Source organism: Salmo salar, chromosome ssa06, assembly GCF_905237065.1.
Source record: "Salmo salar chromosome ssa06, Ssal_v3.1, whole genome shotgun sequence".
Lineage (NCBI taxonomy): Eukaryota > Metazoa > Chordata > Actinopteri > Salmoniformes > Salmonidae > Salmo > Salmo salar.
Genome location: NC_059447.1, coordinates 65,521,511 through 65,539,569, shown reverse-complemented (window position 1 = coordinate 65,539,569; position 18,059 = coordinate 65,521,511). Strand labels below are relative to the sequence as shown.

The 18,059-nt window shown below is 45.1% G+C and overlaps 1 protein-coding gene across 1 annotated transcript in view; it reads right to left on the bottom strand.

The window, feature by feature from the left end:
- Nucleotides 1–537: 537 nt before the first annotated feature.
- ift172 (intraflagellar transport 172) overlaps nucleotides 538–18,059 on the bottom strand; it is a 29,418-nt gene continuing 11,896 nt past the window's right edge. The window contains exons 23-47 of the mRNA XM_014205282.2: nucleotides 17,493–17,571; nucleotides 17,166–17,286; nucleotides 16,422–16,566; nucleotides 15,957–16,046; nucleotides 15,632–15,729; nucleotides 14,793–14,928; nucleotides 14,519–14,635; nucleotides 13,199–13,341; nucleotides 12,707–12,800; nucleotides 12,374–12,438; nucleotides 11,636–11,816; nucleotides 9,042–9,151; nucleotides 7,754–7,883; nucleotides 7,454–7,552; nucleotides 6,916–7,025; nucleotides 6,080–6,143; nucleotides 4,999–5,085; nucleotides 4,661–4,888; nucleotides 4,421–4,537; nucleotides 4,220–4,315; nucleotides 3,853–3,912; nucleotides 3,492–3,590; nucleotides 3,086–3,239; nucleotides 1,793–1,884; nucleotides 538–1,321 (exon numbers count right to left, since the gene is read on the bottom strand). Of these exons, the coding sequence (XP_014060757.1) occupies nucleotides 1,232–1,321; nucleotides 1,793–1,884; nucleotides 3,086–3,239; nucleotides 3,492–3,590; nucleotides 3,853–3,912; nucleotides 4,220–4,315; nucleotides 4,421–4,537; nucleotides 4,661–4,888; nucleotides 4,999–5,085; nucleotides 6,080–6,143; nucleotides 6,916–7,025; nucleotides 7,454–7,552; nucleotides 7,754–7,883; nucleotides 9,042–9,151; nucleotides 11,636–11,816; nucleotides 12,374–12,438; nucleotides 12,707–12,800; nucleotides 13,199–13,341; nucleotides 14,519–14,635; nucleotides 14,793–14,928; nucleotides 15,632–15,729; nucleotides 15,957–16,046; nucleotides 16,422–16,566; nucleotides 17,166–17,286; nucleotides 17,493–17,571 (2,805 nt within the window). The 3' untranslated portion in view covers nucleotides 538–1,231. The remainder of the gene's footprint in view (nucleotides 1,322–1,792; nucleotides 1,885–3,085; nucleotides 3,240–3,491; nucleotides 3,591–3,852; nucleotides 3,913–4,219; nucleotides 4,316–4,420; nucleotides 4,538–4,660; nucleotides 4,889–4,998; nucleotides 5,086–6,079; nucleotides 6,144–6,915; nucleotides 7,026–7,453; nucleotides 7,553–7,753; nucleotides 7,884–9,041; nucleotides 9,152–11,635; nucleotides 11,817–12,373; nucleotides 12,439–12,706; nucleotides 12,801–13,198; nucleotides 13,342–14,518; nucleotides 14,636–14,792; nucleotides 14,929–15,631; nucleotides 15,730–15,956; nucleotides 16,047–16,421; nucleotides 16,567–17,165; nucleotides 17,287–17,492; nucleotides 17,572–18,059) is intronic.

Genomic DNA, 18,059 nt, shown 5'->3' with positions numbered 1-18,059 from the left:
TATAGTTTTTTTGTATAGGCTAATCTAATTATAAATCAGATCATTTGGGACGGAACAGTTACAGCATACCATAGATTTTCTGGAAGAATTTGTATGGATGATAAAATGGTGGGCTGCCTAAACAAATAACCAACATAGGCAGATGCTGAGAAAAAAAAAAACATTGTCACGTATGAAGACAAACATAGGGTGGGTTCCCTGAAAGATTTTGACAAAGACGATATCTCGGTGCTACCTTTCTGAGGAGATACATACACTCAATGCAAGACCTGCCCATCACACAGCGGCTGTGTTGACCTCGGTTCTGTGAATTTATCATTTTCACACACGCACTTGAAATCTCTTCAAATAAAAATGTTCATAAAAAAAATATTTATATAATGTTGGGAAGAAGTCAATGATCCGTATTTGAGTGGGTACACAAATTGGTTAGTGAACACAACTCAATTAGCAAAAACAATGGGGCCTAACGGTACAGTCATTTCCTAGGTGGACATACATTTACTTATATTATAAGTCTAATAAAGAAGAAATTGGTTCAGAATATTTTTTATTTAACAACATTTCCAACATATGAAATACATTCAAAACCGCATATAAACCAACAATACATAAAGCCAATACAGAATTCTAAAGTGCATTATGATAAATTCTCCTATCATTCAGAAACACAGAACAAAGAACACTAGTTACAGATAACAGCACTTCTGATTATGAAGATACATCACCTTAAGCGTAAAGGCATCTTTAAAGTCTCTCAACTAAATAGAAACACACACGTTGATCGTAGCCTACCCTATTCCTCCTACACTACCAGGAGCATAAGAGAAAATGGGAATGAAAAACTCAAACATAGATACACACATCACAAAGGTATAACAGAGACAGACACACAGAGAAGAGAGGAGGACTTTTCTGCTGAATGATATAGACACAGGAACCTGGCACCAGGGGCTAAGTAACCAATGGGAGGCCGGTAAGGACTGGGCTGATGTCAGCACTGTAGAAATGAATGAAGCAGTAACACAGCAGGTCAACTCATATCAGTCTATCGTTATGGAATAATGTCAACTGTTTAACACTAAAACCAAACCAGAGAAGGAGAGGAGCGAGGATGGATTCAATAATTCAGAAGGCGGTGGCTCTGAGCAGATGGTAAGTTGCTGTAGTGTTGGGTACGCTGGTGTGTGGTACACTGGGCGGAGATGAAGTTTTCAGCAGTCTGGTCCTGTCAGTGGAAGGAGAAGCCGGAGGCGGGGAGCCCTCCACACCACTGACTCACAAACTTCAGCACATCCTGGCACTCCGGGCTGTGAGTGGTCTGGGAGGAGGACACAAGCAGACCAGCTAATCACATATCAGATCACACACATACAGGGAACCACAAGGAAGACTGTATGTGTGTGTGTGTGTGTGCGTGCGTGTGCGTGCGTGTGCGTGTGTGTGTGTGCGCGAGTGTGTATTTGTTCCTCTGTGTGCATGCGAGCAGGCATACATGCAAAAAGTGGGTCTTTAAATCTCTGTTTGTGGACATTAGTCCATTTAACTAATCACACCTCCGCAATCCAAATCACACACAAAAGGATGGTGATGAAACACACTGAAATGGGCCGATCTCTGGCACCTAAGACTCAACTCTACACAGTGGAACATTCTAAACCTGGATTCAGAATAAATCAAACCAAGTGTTTCATGCGGTTAAGGGCTGATGGACTAGCAGCTAAATCAGCAGAGGAGGTAACAAGCACAGTTATGTAGACTCCAGAGCTAACATAAAAAAAAAACGTCTTACTTTTGTGGCCATTATGAATTTATTCCAGTCATCCTTGTTTGCTGCCTTGCCAGGTCCTTTGAACTCAATCTTATTCCGCAGGACCGGATAGCCTGGGTTGCATAGAGAGAGAGAGAGCTTTCATTATGATTGCATTCGTATTAATAGTCAACCAATTAACAGATGTGCCATCGTACGTGGGTCTGCTAACTGTCTCCCTGAACACAACACACTCCCCTGGGTGTTGTGGGAGACCAGTCTGTCCCTGTATCTCTGGATAGCACTGCATCTCTGTACTGTAAACTAGAGGTTATACGCCACTGTGTCTTGTCAGTTACACTGCCTTCAGAATGTATTCATACCCCTTCACTTATTCCACATTTTATGTTACAGCCTGAATTCAAAATGGATGAAATTATTTTCAATACATGTTCTGCTATTTCAATACATGTTAGAATCACCTTTGGCAGCGATTACAGTTGTGAGTCTTTCTGGGTAAGTCTCTAAGAGCTTTGGACACCTGGATTGTACAATATTTGCACATTATTTGCACAAAAGTCTTCAAGCTCTGTCAAGTTGGTTGTTGATCATTTCTAGACGGCCATTTTCAAGTCTTGCCATAGATTTAAGCCGATTTAAGTCAAAACTGTAACCAGGCCACTCAGGAACATTCCATGTCGTCTTGGGAACTCCAGTGTATATTTGGTCTTGTTTTTTAGGTTATTGTCCTGCTGAAAGGTGAATTTGTCTCAGTGTTTGTTGGAATGCAGACTGAACCAGGTTTTCCTCTAGGATTTTGCCTGTGTTTAGCTCTATTCCGATTCTTTTTATCCTAAAAAACACCCTTGCCGATGACAAGCACACCCATAACATGATGCAGCCACCACCATGCTTGAAAATATGAATAGTGGTACTCAGTGATGTGTTATGTTGGATTTGCCCCAAACATAACATATTGTATTCAGAACAAAAAGTTAATTTCTTAGCCACATTTTTCAGCACCCTGGACAGCACCTCTGCGCTGCCTACCAGTACAGAGTATACACTCTCACCTCCCATCAACTAGTTAGGCTGAAGAACCACATATGTTCGGGTTCATATGAAACCTTGTGAATGCATGCAAATAACAGTAATAACATGGAAATTATGAAATAATTATCTAAGGTAAAAGACTCTCCAGTAATTGCCCCTCATAGAAACCCACCAAGACTTTTCACGCCCCTGGAGTAGATATGGTACAGTCCCAGACACCAGGGTAATGCAATAGAGACAGGAGAGGGTAAGGTGCTCTGTAGGGGGGTTTCTCCCACCTACCTGTGATGACGCAGGGCAGGGAGCGGATGCCCGTGTTTGCTGCCAGTAAAGAGGCTTCGTAGGTGTCCCTCTCGTCTTTGGGCAGCACCTGCTCCACCCGCTGGTCCATGGACACCGTCAACACCCAGTCACGGATCTCCTCTCGCTGGGCATCCTGGGACACGACAACAAGATCAACAACAGCCTCATACCATAATACATTCGCAGCCTATTGTCACAGGATTGTCCCAGTACAGCAACATTACACACAGTCATTATATAGTAACATAGCAAAGCCAACAATATAACCACACAATGATATAGAGCTATCAAACTAACACTGGCACAGGGCAGTCACATGACCACATTTCAGACCTGTCATGTTATAAGACATAATGACACAGCAAAAAATCTATTTGTGCCTTACAGTGACGTGTAGCTTAGCAGGGAAAGGAACCTCGAAGGGGATGTCAGTGTCTTGGAAATCAGAGTGGTCCAGAGTATCTAAGTTCCCTTCCTCTATCCCCTGGAAACACCACAACACAGACAACAGGCATCAAGACAACATTCACTCACTATCTCTTCTTCAAACAATCTAATTAAAACACAATGGATAAAGCAAAAATGTGATGTGGGATAGTTACTCATACCACAGTTGTTATGATGAAATCTATATTGCTATCGATCATATAAGCTACTTGTGAAGATTTTATGCTCAATGAAAAAGTCGTCAGCTTCAGGTAAAGCTGAGGTGAAACCCCCTCAGGTAAAGCTGGGTGGAGACTCACATCAGACAGATCCAGGAAGCGGTTAAGGAAAATAAAGGCCATGTTCTCCCAGCCCAAAGCCTGTAGAGAGAATCACATTTATCATCATCAACCTGACATTCACAACTAAATGCCAATACTGAAGTTGAAAAAAAACTGATTTTACATTTCCCCAAATAATTTCATTCTGAACATGGGACCATAGGCTACTTCACAATGCAGTCTGGGCACAAAATTATTCATAACCCCTCCAATGGGTCTACCTGGAGCACAGACAGACTCAGGGGACATTGATCTGAATATTTCCCATGGGGCTAGCAACACCAACCCCCCAAGCCCCTCTCTGCTTCCCGTGATTGGCTGAGGCTCATACGAGCAGTTATCTTACCCTGGCAGCCATGCCTGCCTCGTAGAAGGCCTTGTCAGCTGGGATGAGCTCCGTGTGGCGCAGCAGGGATATGGACAGCTTGGCAGCCACGCTGACCTGGAGGGATGGAGAGGAGAATGATGGGGGACGCGAGTGTGTACCACAGCTAATACTATACAAAAACAGGCTGAGTAAAATAAAAGACGAGTACAGTATATATACCAGGTCAACCCCGTTGGCAGCAGATCGCGTGGCGTAGTAGTGAGAGATCAGCAGCATCTGCTCAAATTCTTCGTGGGCAGGAGAGTTGGCCTCTGAAGACTTAGTCAGGTTCTCACACTGCAAACAGATTAGACAACGAGACTATGAAAAAAGGACCCTTACACATCATATATGGTCATTATACACTGTGACCAGATACTGTCACTATAGTCCCCTGTCTGTCTCTGGTCCTGTACTCACCAGCAGAAGCATGACGTCTCTCAGGTCAGCCCACATGCGGAAGGACTCAGCGCTGTCTCTGCCCAGCAGGTTCAGTAGGTCCAGGAACATCCTCTTGTAGATGTTGAAATTCTGGAGGTTGGCTGGGGCTCCGTGCTGGGCGTACAGATTCAGGGCCTTTTCTGCATGGCCCTCTTTGATCAGGTGGGTGGCGTACAGGGCCACATACTTGTGGAGGATCTTGTAATTCTACAAATATTACAGAAATAAAAACAGTAACGGAATAAAACTGAAGATAGAGCGAAGAGGATGAAAGACAATGAAACTAAAAGGAGGAATGTTGACAGTAGACGCAGTACTTGTTTGGAAGCAGTCTCAATGCACTTCTCCCATTGGCCTCTCTCAGCATACATGTCCAGAGCTGCCATGACATCCACTCCTACCAGCTAGAACCAGAGAAGATCACCATTTAGTGGTTAAGAGTATAGACTTATCTAGAAAAACGACTACAGAAGGACATTTGGTAGTTTTATAAGGTCATGGTAGAAAGCCTTGTAATAGTTTGCTTTCTGAAACTTTGAAACATGTCTCAAAACTAGCCTGATGGTTACAAACGCCTGTAATGTCGTGTGTGTAGGTGACAGGGAAGTCAGGTGCAGGAGAATCCACCTTGGTATAAATGGAGTATTTTAATAACGTTACTAAAACTCCAAAACCAAAGTACATAATAAATAAAAGTGGGTAGAAGAACCCGTCGCGCACCAATCCATAATACACGAGCATATGCACAAACAATCTCTGACAAGGACAAGAGGGGAAACAGAGGGTTAAATACACAACATGTAATGAATGGGATTGGAACCAGGTGTGAAGGAAGACAAGACAAAACCAATGGAAAATGAAAAACGGATCAATGATGGCTAGAAGAGCGGTGACGTCGACCGCCGAGCACCACCCGAACAAGGAGAGGCATCGACTTCGGCAGAAGTCGTGACAACGCCCACATTATGAAGTCTTTGGTGCATTCTGTAGACAATACACACAGTCCTCTGAAATATGCCATTCACTTTTCAGCAGGCAGACTTCCTTATTCATCTAGAGACGTCAGTGCTACTGAGCCACATTGATGTGGCAAAACAAAGAGAACAAGGACTGTGGATTATTCAGCTCTTATTTCTGAGTGGATGGAACATAGGCCATCATCTCAATGATCTCCTACCAACAGTAGGGGGGCAGAGCAGGATGAGGTAGGGAGAGTTGAGGAATTAGAGGCGGGCATACGCTGTGGCATGATAGGACGTTTTACAGTACACCACCGCAAAAATCACAAGCTTATTCTTAAAAAATGGATATTGTAAGTTATACTGTACTTGCTAAGCACAACTGAGAAATTGGCTTATTATTTGCGATACGTATTATCGTTAAATTGTAGCTACTTACCGAATCTGCTTTGCCTTGGTTTTTCAAGTGTTCTTTGTATCGCTGGTCCACATAATCTTCAAACCTACACGAATATATTATAATTAACATGTATTTAACACCTTATCTCAAAGCGCTTGAAAACGGCAAACAAATCAAGAATGAAATAAAACAGCTACAGTACATCATAAGGACCATATTTTCAGCCAGAGTTGAATGTTTTGAGTGTTTCAAGCCTCCAACAGATATAGCCGTTAGGACAGACACACAATGTAGAAGGAAAGTAAATGATCCTCCATTATGTAGGATAATGACTTCGTTCAGGAGCTGGAGTACATGAAAGCAATGCAACCATGTAATAGTCCCCAGATAGACAAATCACAACACAAATGCACTGTACTAAAGCAGCATAATGAGACTGGCATCACAGTAATAAGTGGGAGCAAGCAGGGATGTTGAGACAAGGCTAAGTCAAGCATGACAACAGCCGTGTGAATTTCGCAATCACATTGTCTAATCAAATAGACTTCAACAAAATGTACAATAAATAACTAATCCACTGTAAAGTTAGCTATTGTCATTCAGTCTGGATAAGATCCTAAAAGACTATAATGTAACATACAGAATAGATGAAACAGGAATCTCATCCCATTCATTAACTAGAGGTCTGGAGCTACCTCTGTCCTAGAGCCTTGTGTTGTTTTTAAGAGGCAGCAACAGCTGACTGGTGCCTGTGAGGTCTCTGTGTGTTTTCTCTTTCTGTAGCCTAATGACAGACGAGGTATTCTAGCCGGCTAGGCTTGTTGTTAGGGGCGACCAGGCAGAGCCGTAGTGGTGGGCCTGGCCGACAGGCTCACCTTGGATCCAGCTCCTTGGCCACTCTCTTGGCTTTGTTCCATTCTTCTCCCTCAATGAATGCATCTATGGCTTCCTTAATGAGGTCCAGGTTGAGGTACAGCTCAGCCGCCTGAGGAAAATAAAACATTGGGAATCTCAAAAGATTTCTTGAAGGACGCCAGAGACGAGGCATAAAACATGGACGCCTTGGTTTTGGGGAAGTATTTTTTTCAATCAACACACTCGCACCAAAACCATTGTTTTCCGTTGGCAGAACGGCCTCCACACACACCTTTAGATTAATAAAAGCTGTTTCTGTATGTAGTTTTGTCCAATAAATATTTTTAACAGGGACACAGGGGTCCTGTCTACAAAATCATTGGTTGGATACCTGTCTGCTACACTCAATAATAATATACTTTCTAAAAAGCATTTTTTCCAATAGAATTTCACATACAGCAGCCTAAAACCATGCATTTACAAAATAACACAAAATAATCAATATCAAAACCCTGTTAGTATTGAGGGATCAACAGCAGAAAGTGTGTGGTGACTTACAGCGCTGTACTTCCTGAGCTGGGTGAGGCGAGGGCCCACAGAGTGGATGACATCCACAGCCCTCTCCTGCGTCAAGAACTTGATGGCCAACTCAGCAGCCTGGGGCAGGTCACATACACAGGAAACATTGAGGCACTACACTCTGGGTCACAGAAACACACTGGGAACATCACATGGCACGACAGTCATCCAGGGCCACAGATAGAGGCTTGTGTCATACACCAGTCGGTTTGTAAGGACAGCATGTGTGGGTTATGTTATAGTGACATTCATTGCCAGTCCTGGAGCTCTTTTGTGTACCTTCATCCAGCACTTCTCCATAAGGGGCCCGTTGGTGGAGTCCTTGACCTTGAGGTAACACTCCACAGCCCGGGCGTACTCTCCAGACAGCTCCCATTCCTTGGCCTGCTCCACCATGCCTTCAACCCCTCTGCACACACACACACAGAACACACACAGACACAGAACCTTGGTACTATGAATTAACTATAACTGAGCTGCATTGTTAAGTAATCGAGGGACCAGATGGATGTGTAGGGAATAACAGAGCTGGAATGAAAGACTTGGAAACCCATTCTAAGAACAGAAATAAAACTGTACATGTCTGTTGATGTTAAAGTCAAGGGAGTATTCTAAGACACTACTGTGAAGGCAAATGCAAGACATTTTGCCCCCGGGGGCCACATTCGGTCTTCAACGAGGTCCGGATGGCCGCACTGAAAATGTGTTATGTTTTCTCGCTGTCAAAATGTGCAAAAAAAATGGTCCTCTATCCATCTTTTATTAATGCTCCCTGACTGTCTAGCTTCCATTTCAGTGATTATTAGCGAGCTGGACACATTCAAGAAACTGTATGAACGTAGGTCGATTATCATTTATACACCGTTTCGGTTTGGTTTTAGTCATTTTAAAGTATATTGAGTTTGTTTTCACCCCCCAATTGGACCCCCTTGTTGGCCATCTCTTTGACACCCCTGCTCTACACAGTGCACTGCACACAGACTTCCCTCATTAAAATCTTAGATCTCTCCTCCACTGCGCTACAAACCCAACCCTTGTGATGTTAAAGACAGAGACAAGAGTCAAAGTGAAAGGCAACATGTGTTAGAGAGTTCTGGCTCTCAATTGAGCATGACTGACAGTACAAGAGGACCAAATTACTCGCAATTGGGGCCTGAACTGAAGACTGTGCAAAATAAATGTCCTACTTTCCTTTTTTCCCCCTGTCCTTTTGACAGGCCTTTGATGTTTTCCCACAAGTCATTAAAAGCAGGGAAATGATGGTCGGAGACGGATAGAGGCGCTGCGTGTCTGCACTTTAATTAGCTGCTCATTATGGATTTAATTTAGGATAAAAAGCTACCATGTTTTAATAACGCATCGACCCAATGCGCATCTAGATTAATAACAGACCACAACACAACAGTGTGTACATAGCCCTTTCTTTCTTCTCCATCTCGTTTAACATGTAACATTGAGACACATTTTCTCTGCCTCTCCAAGACCACGAACAGAGTTATTAAAACGTTAAAATAACCAGGAACATGTGATGTAAAAAAACACAGATGTTATTGTGTGTTTTGCTCACCGGGAGCCCTTCTTGGTAGCCTCCTTCTCGTACTCCTCTTGGAGGACGCTCAGCTTGTTGGGGAGGTACTCTTTACAAATCCGCATGGCATCACTCCACATCTCCACGTCCTGAGACAACAAAACAACAAAACTCAGTACCCGGGGACACCAAACTCTGCGAAGCACATCCAGCCAAACAACCAGCGTGAATTATGGAATGAAAACATTGCGGAGCGCAGTATTGTGTTTAACCTGTAGTGTTCTCTGTAAAGCTACCACCAGATAGCAGAACACAGGGAATGGTGAATTGACTAGATTATGAAGCCTCAATTTAAAAAAAACCCTAGAGTCGATGTCCGCGCCCCCGTGGACATTTTATTAACATAATATATTAATCCCCATAAAAATCTGTCCGTTTAAACTAGAGATATTTGTTTTGTTCCATTGGACGCTTCTCAATCCACCGTATCTGCCGATGTTGCACTTCCGCAGCTGTAGTGAAAGGTGACAAAGCTAGAGCGGTGTTTGTCAGACCATGAGACATCACGGAAATCGGTCTTCTCACAAAGTTGTCAGTTTGGCCTACAAACTATTATGACCCATCTATAGAAAGATGAAGACCATGAATTTCTCTGTTTTGCTCTACGAGTGTCTTGGGACTCGTCTGCAGTCGGTACAGCTGATCTACCAACTTCTGCCTGTAGCGTCCAAACACTTTGGGCTACACGCTAATATGACCCTCTGTGGAAAGGTGAGACTCTCACAAACACGTACAGTGCCTTCAGAAAGTACTCAGAGCCCTTGACTTTTTCCACATTTTGTTACGTTACAGCCTTATTCTAAAAGTTATTAAATTAAATCATCAATCTACACACAATACCCCATAATGATAAAGCGAAAAACAGGTCTTTAGAAAGAAAAACTGAAATAATACATTTACATAAGTATTCAGACCCTTTACTCAGTACTTTTGAAGCACCTTTAGCAGCGATTAAAGCATCAAGTCTTCTTGGGTATGACGCTACAAGCTTGGCACACCAGTATTTGGGGAGTTTCTCCCATTCTTCTCAAGTTCAGTCAGGTTGGATGGGGAGCGTTGCTGCACAGCTATTTTCAGGTCTCTCCAGAGATGTTCGATCGTGTTCAAGTCCAGGTTCTGGCTGGGCCACTCAAAGACATTCAGAGACGTGTCCCGAAGCCACTCCTGCGTTGTCTTGGCTGTGTGCTTAGGGTCGTTGTCCGGTTGGAAGGTGAACCTTCGCCCCAGTCTGAGGTCTTGAGCGCTCTGGAGCAGGATTTCATTAAGGATCTCTCTGTACTTTGCTCCGTTCATCTTTGCCTCAATCCTGAATTGTCTTCCAGTTCCTGCTGCTGAAAAACTGGATGGTGCCAGGCTTCCTCCAGACGTGATGCTTGGCATTCAGGCCAAAGAGTTCAATCTTGCTTTCATCAGACCAGAGAATCTTATTTCTCATGGTTTGAGAGTCTTAAGGTGCCATTTGGCAAACTCCAAGCGGGCTGTCGTGTGACTTTTACTGAGGAGTGGCTTCCATCTGGCCACTCTACCATAAAGGCCTTGTTGGTGGAGTGCTGCAGAGATGGTTGTCCTTCTAAAGGTTATCCCATCTCCACAGAGGATCTCTGGAGCTCTGTCAGAGTGACCATCAGGTTCTTGGTCACCTCCCTGACCAAGGCCCTTCTCTCTCTCTCGATTGGTAAGTTTGGCCGGGCGGCCAACTCTAGGAAGAGTCTTGGTGGTTCCAAACTTCTTCCATTTAAGAATGATGGAGGCCACTGTGTTCTTGGGGACCTTCAATGCTGCAGAAATGTTTTGGCACCCTTCCCCAGATCTGTGCCTCGACACAATCCTGTCTCGGAGCTCTACAGACAATTCCTTCTACCTCATTACTTGTTTGTTTTTGCTCTGACATGCACTGTCAACTGTGGGATCTTATAGACAGGTCTGTGCCTTTCCAAATCATGTCCAATCAATTGCATTTCTCACAGGTGGACTCCATGGGTACTGTATGTAGATTGCTGAGGAGCGTTTTTTATTTAATCAATTTTAGAATAAGGCTGTAATGTAACAAAATGTGGGAAAAGTCAAGGGGTCTGAATACTTTCCGAAGGCACTGTACATGTCGGTTGTTTTGCTCTAGGACGCCCACAGGTGTCTGAAGGTCCCCCGGTACTAGTATTTAAAAAAAATTGAAGTCTATATGGAGACTGTTTAGTAGAACGCATAAAAATGTACATTTGAGAAGCACTGCGCACTTCCATGCTACAGTGGACATTGTAGGTAGTTAAACATGTCGAAATGAACACAGTGTGTATTTATTAAGGTGTCGAGATCAAATATTGTAGTCAGGCAACATATGAGATGTGAGTAGGCAACGTTTCATTCCGAAGTCTGAGAAGATTTTCGCTCGCTTCAGCTCAAAACCAGCCACCATTGTTCGCAATACATTTTGCAGCGGTTTTTAAGTGGTTGCATCATATTACAACAATTGAACAATCCTGGGAATATTTTCAGTTGAAACTTGCCGTTCCGTGGCCTAACATGCGTGATCGGAGCACGGTAGCACACGTATTGAGAAACACCCAGTCTCTTACTTTGTAGTACTTGATGGCCAGCTCTGGCCTCTGAGCCCTGAGGAGGAAGGCCTCAGCCTTCTGGAAGTCCTTCTGTTCGAAGCAGAACTTGGCCTGGCCCACCAGCACGTCTGATACACTGTCAGGGTCGTTGGCCTCCGCCACCCTCTGGGCTCCAACCCAGTCCTGGTTATGGACATACCTGTAAGGGACACACCAGGCTGTAATTTAACCTCCCTCATGTTGTTACAGGTTCAAGTTCAACGTTTTGTTTATCAGATTGCAGACAGCAAACACTCTCTGAAATATTTGTTATTCACAGATTAAAGGGCTCCAACTCCAGTTGATATTAGCTAGACGATATGCCACTAAAAACACCAATGTTGTGATCTTCCAGTAGCCCTGTTATACTGTAGGTCTGTCTACAGTTCTCTCCCACCCCTCTCCAGGAAGCAGAAATCACACAGTCTCAGTGACAGGGCTCCAGTTCCTCTGCTACCTGTGTGAGAGTTGAGCTCCCCTCCAACCAAACCCGTCTGCCTGCACCACCACATCATCTCACACTCACTTACTAGGTGGTCTATTACCAATGCACAGAGAAGTGAGGGGAAGTTCTGAAGGGGAAGAGGTAAGATCTGTGCTGGTACCAGCGCTCCTTTTTGAAGTCGACTCAGGAAGGCTTGAAGCTCTGACTTCTGTAGGGGACACATGCCAGCACCACTCGCTAGCTAGCAAGAGAAAAACTCCTGATACACTTACATCAGCACTGCCTCTTTTGGCTTCCCCGCTTTGATGAACTCCGACTCGGCTTCGGCGAACTTGCCCTTGAAAAATGAAACATCACGGCTCAGTGCTCGGTGGTGGAGGGATTAATAATGCATGCGTGACATTTAACGGCTGGAGAAGGGAGAAACACGGCGCTCAGACCCAAATTTGGGAAGGCAACGGAGTAAATATCTTTGAATCTTTGAGACGATGCAAGCTGCAGAGTAACCTTGAATGACAATGAGTGTGTGACTAGGATTGGGAGGAGGAGTAGGAAGTGGTGTGTGTGTGTGTGTGTGTGTGTGTGTGTGTGTGTATATATGGTACCTCATCCTCCAGCATCATGGCGTTTTTCAGGTGGATCTCAGGGATCTTGTTCTTGGTGGAGAGACGAGCCAGCTCAAAGGCAAAGTCAAAGGCGCTGAGAGGAGGACAAGAGAAGGGTCAAAACCAGTCCCCTAGTCAAGGTCACAGAGGTACAGCAGCTTCATCAATACTGAGTCCTAGGAACGAATGGGGAAGGTCTTAAACAGCTTATGCCTAGTATTCAACGCTTCAGACTATGAGTAAAACACCACAATAAAAGCGAAAATAAAGACATTTTCAAATTCTGTATTGCTGAACTTTTTAGGCTATTGCTTAGGCTTCGTTCTGAGTCAATCACAGAACAAATACATCAGATACTTCAAGTACCTCCCAGTGATGGACACTTGACTACAGGGACATTCCTAATCACCTCGTAAACATGAAAGCAATATTGAAGAGCATGGGGTTCCAGACAGTACAGTAAAGTGCAGTCCAGTGCATTGATCTGCTCACCAGTTGTCTGCTGCAAAGTCGATGGCGGTCTCCAGCAGACCAAACTTGTTGAGCAGTTTGACAGCAGCCTCCCCTCCCAGACTCTTGGCCCACAGGTAGGCCACCTGCTTATGGGCACTGGCTCCCCCATGGCCCTTCGCCACCTGCCACACACGTAGGAGGGGAAGAGGATTAGGAACAACAGATTCATACGCCCGGAGCTCCCACCATCAACCGCCTCACATGTCTCTCACTGCACATGCTGAGAGCAGGGAGCGAGCCAAATAGGGGTAAGACAGAGTGAAGGAGAGAGAAACTGTGAGAGAGAAGATCTCTGTAGAGAGAGCAAGATGAATGGCATTTTTGTAGTGAAGCTCATAATAAATGGGTGTGCAACTGAGTGTTAATTAAAGAGGGTGTGCGTTTACACTGAGTGCACAAAACATTAGGAACACCTGCTCTTTCCATGGCATAGACTGACCAGGTGAATCCAGGTGAAAGCTATGATCCCTTATTGATGTCACTTGTTAAATCCACTTCAATCAGTGTAGATGAAGGGGAGGAGACAGGTTAATGAAGGATTTTTAAGCCTTTAGACAATTGAGACATGGATTGTGTATGTGTGCCATTCAGATGGTGAATAGGCAAGACCAAGTATTGAAGTGCCTTTGAACAGGGTATGTTAGTAGGTGCCAGGTTCACCGGTTTGAGTGTGTCAAGGACTACAACGCTGTTGTGTTTTTTGCGCTCAACAGTTTCCTGTGTTTATCAAGAACGGTCCACCACCCAAAGGACTTCCAGCCAACTTGACACAACTGTTGAAAGCATTGGAGTCAGCATGGGCCAGCATCCCTGTGGCACGCTTTCAACACCTTGTCGAGTCCATGCCCAGACGAATTGAGGCTGTTCTGAGGGGGAAAAGGATGCAACTCAATATTAGGAAGCTGTTCCTAAGGTTTTGTACACTCAGTGTATGTGCCTCTATAGTATAGTGTCAGCCAGAAAGGAGGAAGCCGAAGTAGCAGAGTTGCAGCCAGGTGGTGATGTTTTTACAGAGAGTGTTAGGAGGCCGGTAACCAGTGAGAGGTCTTGCAGTGTAACACGTCCATCCCGCGCTGCTGTGTTAGCACAGACCACTGTCCTCGATACAGCATTACAGGCCAAGCCAGGGGCGTCATAATCACACTGTCACACTGTCCTGCTGTTCACAGACACTCACTATCTCAGGGACTCTCAGCGAGAGACGAAAGTCAACTTGTGATGTGGGCTAGAGTCCGACCGATATATCGTTACACAAAAACCAAAAAAACCTATCGGTCAGGCTCTAACATGGACACGTACCCTGTAGGCCTCCTCCCACATGTCGTTGACACGGTACATGTTGACTGCACCCTTCCACTCCTGGCCCTCCATATAGTGGTACTCCGCTTCTGAAAACCTGGACTCGGTCTCCAACTCCTGGAATAAATATTAGATAACGCAGACTCAGTAACCTGACCAACTAATTATCCTGCCTAATCTAAATCACCTTGAGTCCCTCTCATAAGATTTCTTTCAAAATGATACCCATATGATATTTATGTTTTTTCTTTAGACAGCGCCCCCTATCTCCGACCTTGGCCAGGTGCAGGTGAGTCTCAGACAGCAGGTCTGGGTGATGCTTGGCCACCAGTCGAATCACGTCGTCAAACATCTTGTTCTTCTTATACATGGTGATGGCCAGGTCCGGCTCCTCCACTGTCGCAAACAGCCTGCGAATATTCCAGTCACACACACACAGTTGATTGCATTTCTATGCACTAAAATGTAGTAATTCTTAATCTCTAATTACATTAACCACAATTTAAGCATGAGCAGAAAATATAACTTAATCACAAAATGAAGTTGCCCTTTGATGATGAATCCTGCTCCACATTTGTCACAGTTGAGATCAATAAGGAAGACAAGTATTGGGATGACACAGAGTTGGGGGCACGTGGTGACACACTGCCTTTGTGGCAGGCTGGCAGCGTGTGAAGGAGAGGACTCTGTCTAATATGGAATGGCACAGGCTCCTTTAGAGGGCGAGAGGGGTTGTTCAGTTAGGTGTAATGATTATGTTTCAGACACAATGCATCCAGGGCACCTTATTAAAGTCCAATTTGCTATCAATGCACAGCAATTGAACACTTTTGTTTGTCAATTTGTTGCAGTAGAACCTTGACCTGAACTGCAACAGACAATGTTCTGGATAAAGTGACTGTTAAATCAGGCCCCTGTAGCCCAATGTCAGCAAACTTGCCCGTGATAAAATCCATAATTAATTTGGCAGCAGGGTTTTGGTCGATACGGGTTGAAAACAGAGGAGGGTAATGAATGATAAAGAATGGAGAGAGAGAGAGGAAAAGAAGAGTGGGGAGGAAGAGAGAGGGAGTGGGGAGGAAGAGATGAGGTAGAAAGAAAGAGAGAGGTTACCTTTCTGCCTCCTTGTATTTCCCCTCTCCCTCCAGGTCCTGGGCTCGGCTGACGTACAGAGTCGACACGTCCTCTGGGGTCATACATTTCGCTGCCAGCTAGGACACAATGTGTGTGAGCGTGCATGGACACCGTACCAAGCGTCACTTTAACTCACTGTGATTGTCATTCCAATTCACTGTGCATAACATCCCACTTTAAAAGAACACACAGGCCTGTCACAACTAAACATAGAAGGCACAGAAGTGTATCCTGTTCCAATCAACTGCCTGCCATTTTAAGCTGGGCGAGCCAGATAAGACGGGACATTGATGAGGATGCATACCTTATGAGCCTGCTCCCACCTCCCAGCCGCCGTGTACATATCGATGGCATCTTTGATGTGGTCTCCCTTCACAAACAGGGGCTCTGCAACCTGGGTTCGCACAGAGAGAGAGAGAGAGAGAGAGAGAGAGAGAGAGGCAGAGAGAGAGAGAGAGAGAGAGAGAGAGAGAGGCAGAGAGAGAGAGAGAGAGAGAGAGAGAGAGAGAGAGAGAGAGAGAGAGAGAGAGAGAGAGAGAGAGAGAGAGAGAGAGAGAGAGATACTGTACATTCCTTTCTGTGGATTCCAGCTCTCAAAGTAAGTAATGCATCAATACTTTCATTCAATTATGCAAACATGCAGCACAGAGGCAGCAGGGAGTCAGGTCTGGAATAAGCAGGCATCGCCAGCTGCCATGTTGCAAGGCCCCTGACTCATCGGAACAGTCGGAATGAGGCTGCGTTTCTCTCCTTCCCTCCCTCCCCTTACCTCGTACTCCTGGATGGAGGCGTAGTACTGGGCTATCTTCAGGTAGTACTTCCCTCCTGACCGGTCTTCCTGTAACTCCAGGATATGGACCGCCTTCTTCCACTGGCGAGCCCCTATGGCAGCCTCGATGGCCTTCGAGGAACAGCTACGATAGTGAGGAGAAGAGGAGGGGGGTAGAGGAGAGGGCGAGAGGAGGCGTTTGCACCATCAAAGGACATCAAACTAATCAAAGAATACAATACTAAGCAACTTTATTCATCCACTTGGAACAACTAATAGGCTATGTCCAGCCCAACCAGGGAGCAATTAACACTAGAATGGCAATTAAGACTCAATGTTACAATCCTGTCAAACCACTTTTATTGATTATTTCTTCAGTTGATTCCTGTGTTGATTCCCAGCAGTAAGTGATTAGTAGGGGATGGAGCTTTAGCGAGGCCCATTATGCCAGTCAGTCAGACCCCCACAGTATTACCAGAGGGCCAGCCATTCAATGAGCATCCAGTGTGCTATCTAAAGCAGCCTGCCCTCGGGACTGGAGCCCTGCGCTGCCTAATGAACAACACCTCCATTTGATTACACAGGAAATGAATCATTCACTTCACTATAAACAAACCCCTCACACCACCTCCTCCTGCCTCCCACTCCTTTCATCTCTATCCGTCACTCTATCGCTCCCTCTACACCTCTCTTCCTCCCTCCCTGCTTGCAGTAAGTGATGGGCAGACAGCAGAGCTGACTCACCCAGCCTCTATATAGTGGTTGATGGCGGCGTCCAGTTGTTTCTGCTGGACCAGGTAGTCTCCCCAGGCCTCCTCCAGTTTCACCACGTCAGCCGGGAAGGCAACACGAGCCAGCTCAACAGCTACGCTCAGGGAAAGACGTCACAGTTACATTCACGTCAATACAGTTTACAATTCATTCTCCAAACTCATATCAAACTCAGTGAACAACATAATGACTGGGCTGAACTAAATAAGTAATACATGCTGCATGCATGGTCTCGTCCTAACCACTACACATGGGTGATAGTCATTGTTATATTCACCCTCAGTGCTGTGTCAAGCCTACCTTTCCTGAAGGCGTGGCCCTTACGGTAGCAGTCCAGAGCCCTCTGGTTGTACCTGATCTTCTCAAACAGATCTCCTGCCTGATCATGGGAGAGAGGAAAGTTTCAAAGTTACTCAACTTCCTCCCTCTCATTAAGTCACTTACAGCACCTCTGGTCCATAACCAGATGGTTCAAGAACAGAAAGAGAAAGAAACAGCGAGAGAGAGAGAGAGAGAGAGAGAGAGAGAGAGACATTCAGAGAGAGAGCAAGAGAAAAAGTGCAGATAAAGAGAAAAACAGAAAGAAACAGAAGGCCGACTAACATCCTCCCAGACACATCCTTTATTAAGACAGACATATACTTTCCCAGACATCGGTTCTGAGGAGAGGAGAGTCATCCACCACAGAGACACAGGCAGGAAACAAAGGTTCAGGCTGTACACAGAGACACTGAGCTAGAACACATCTGTCTTTCTCTGCACCAACTTCACCTGCCTTACCAGAGACAAACCAACTTCACCTGCCTTACCAGAGACAAACCAACTTCACCTGCCTTACCAGAGACAAACCAACTTCACCTGCCTTAC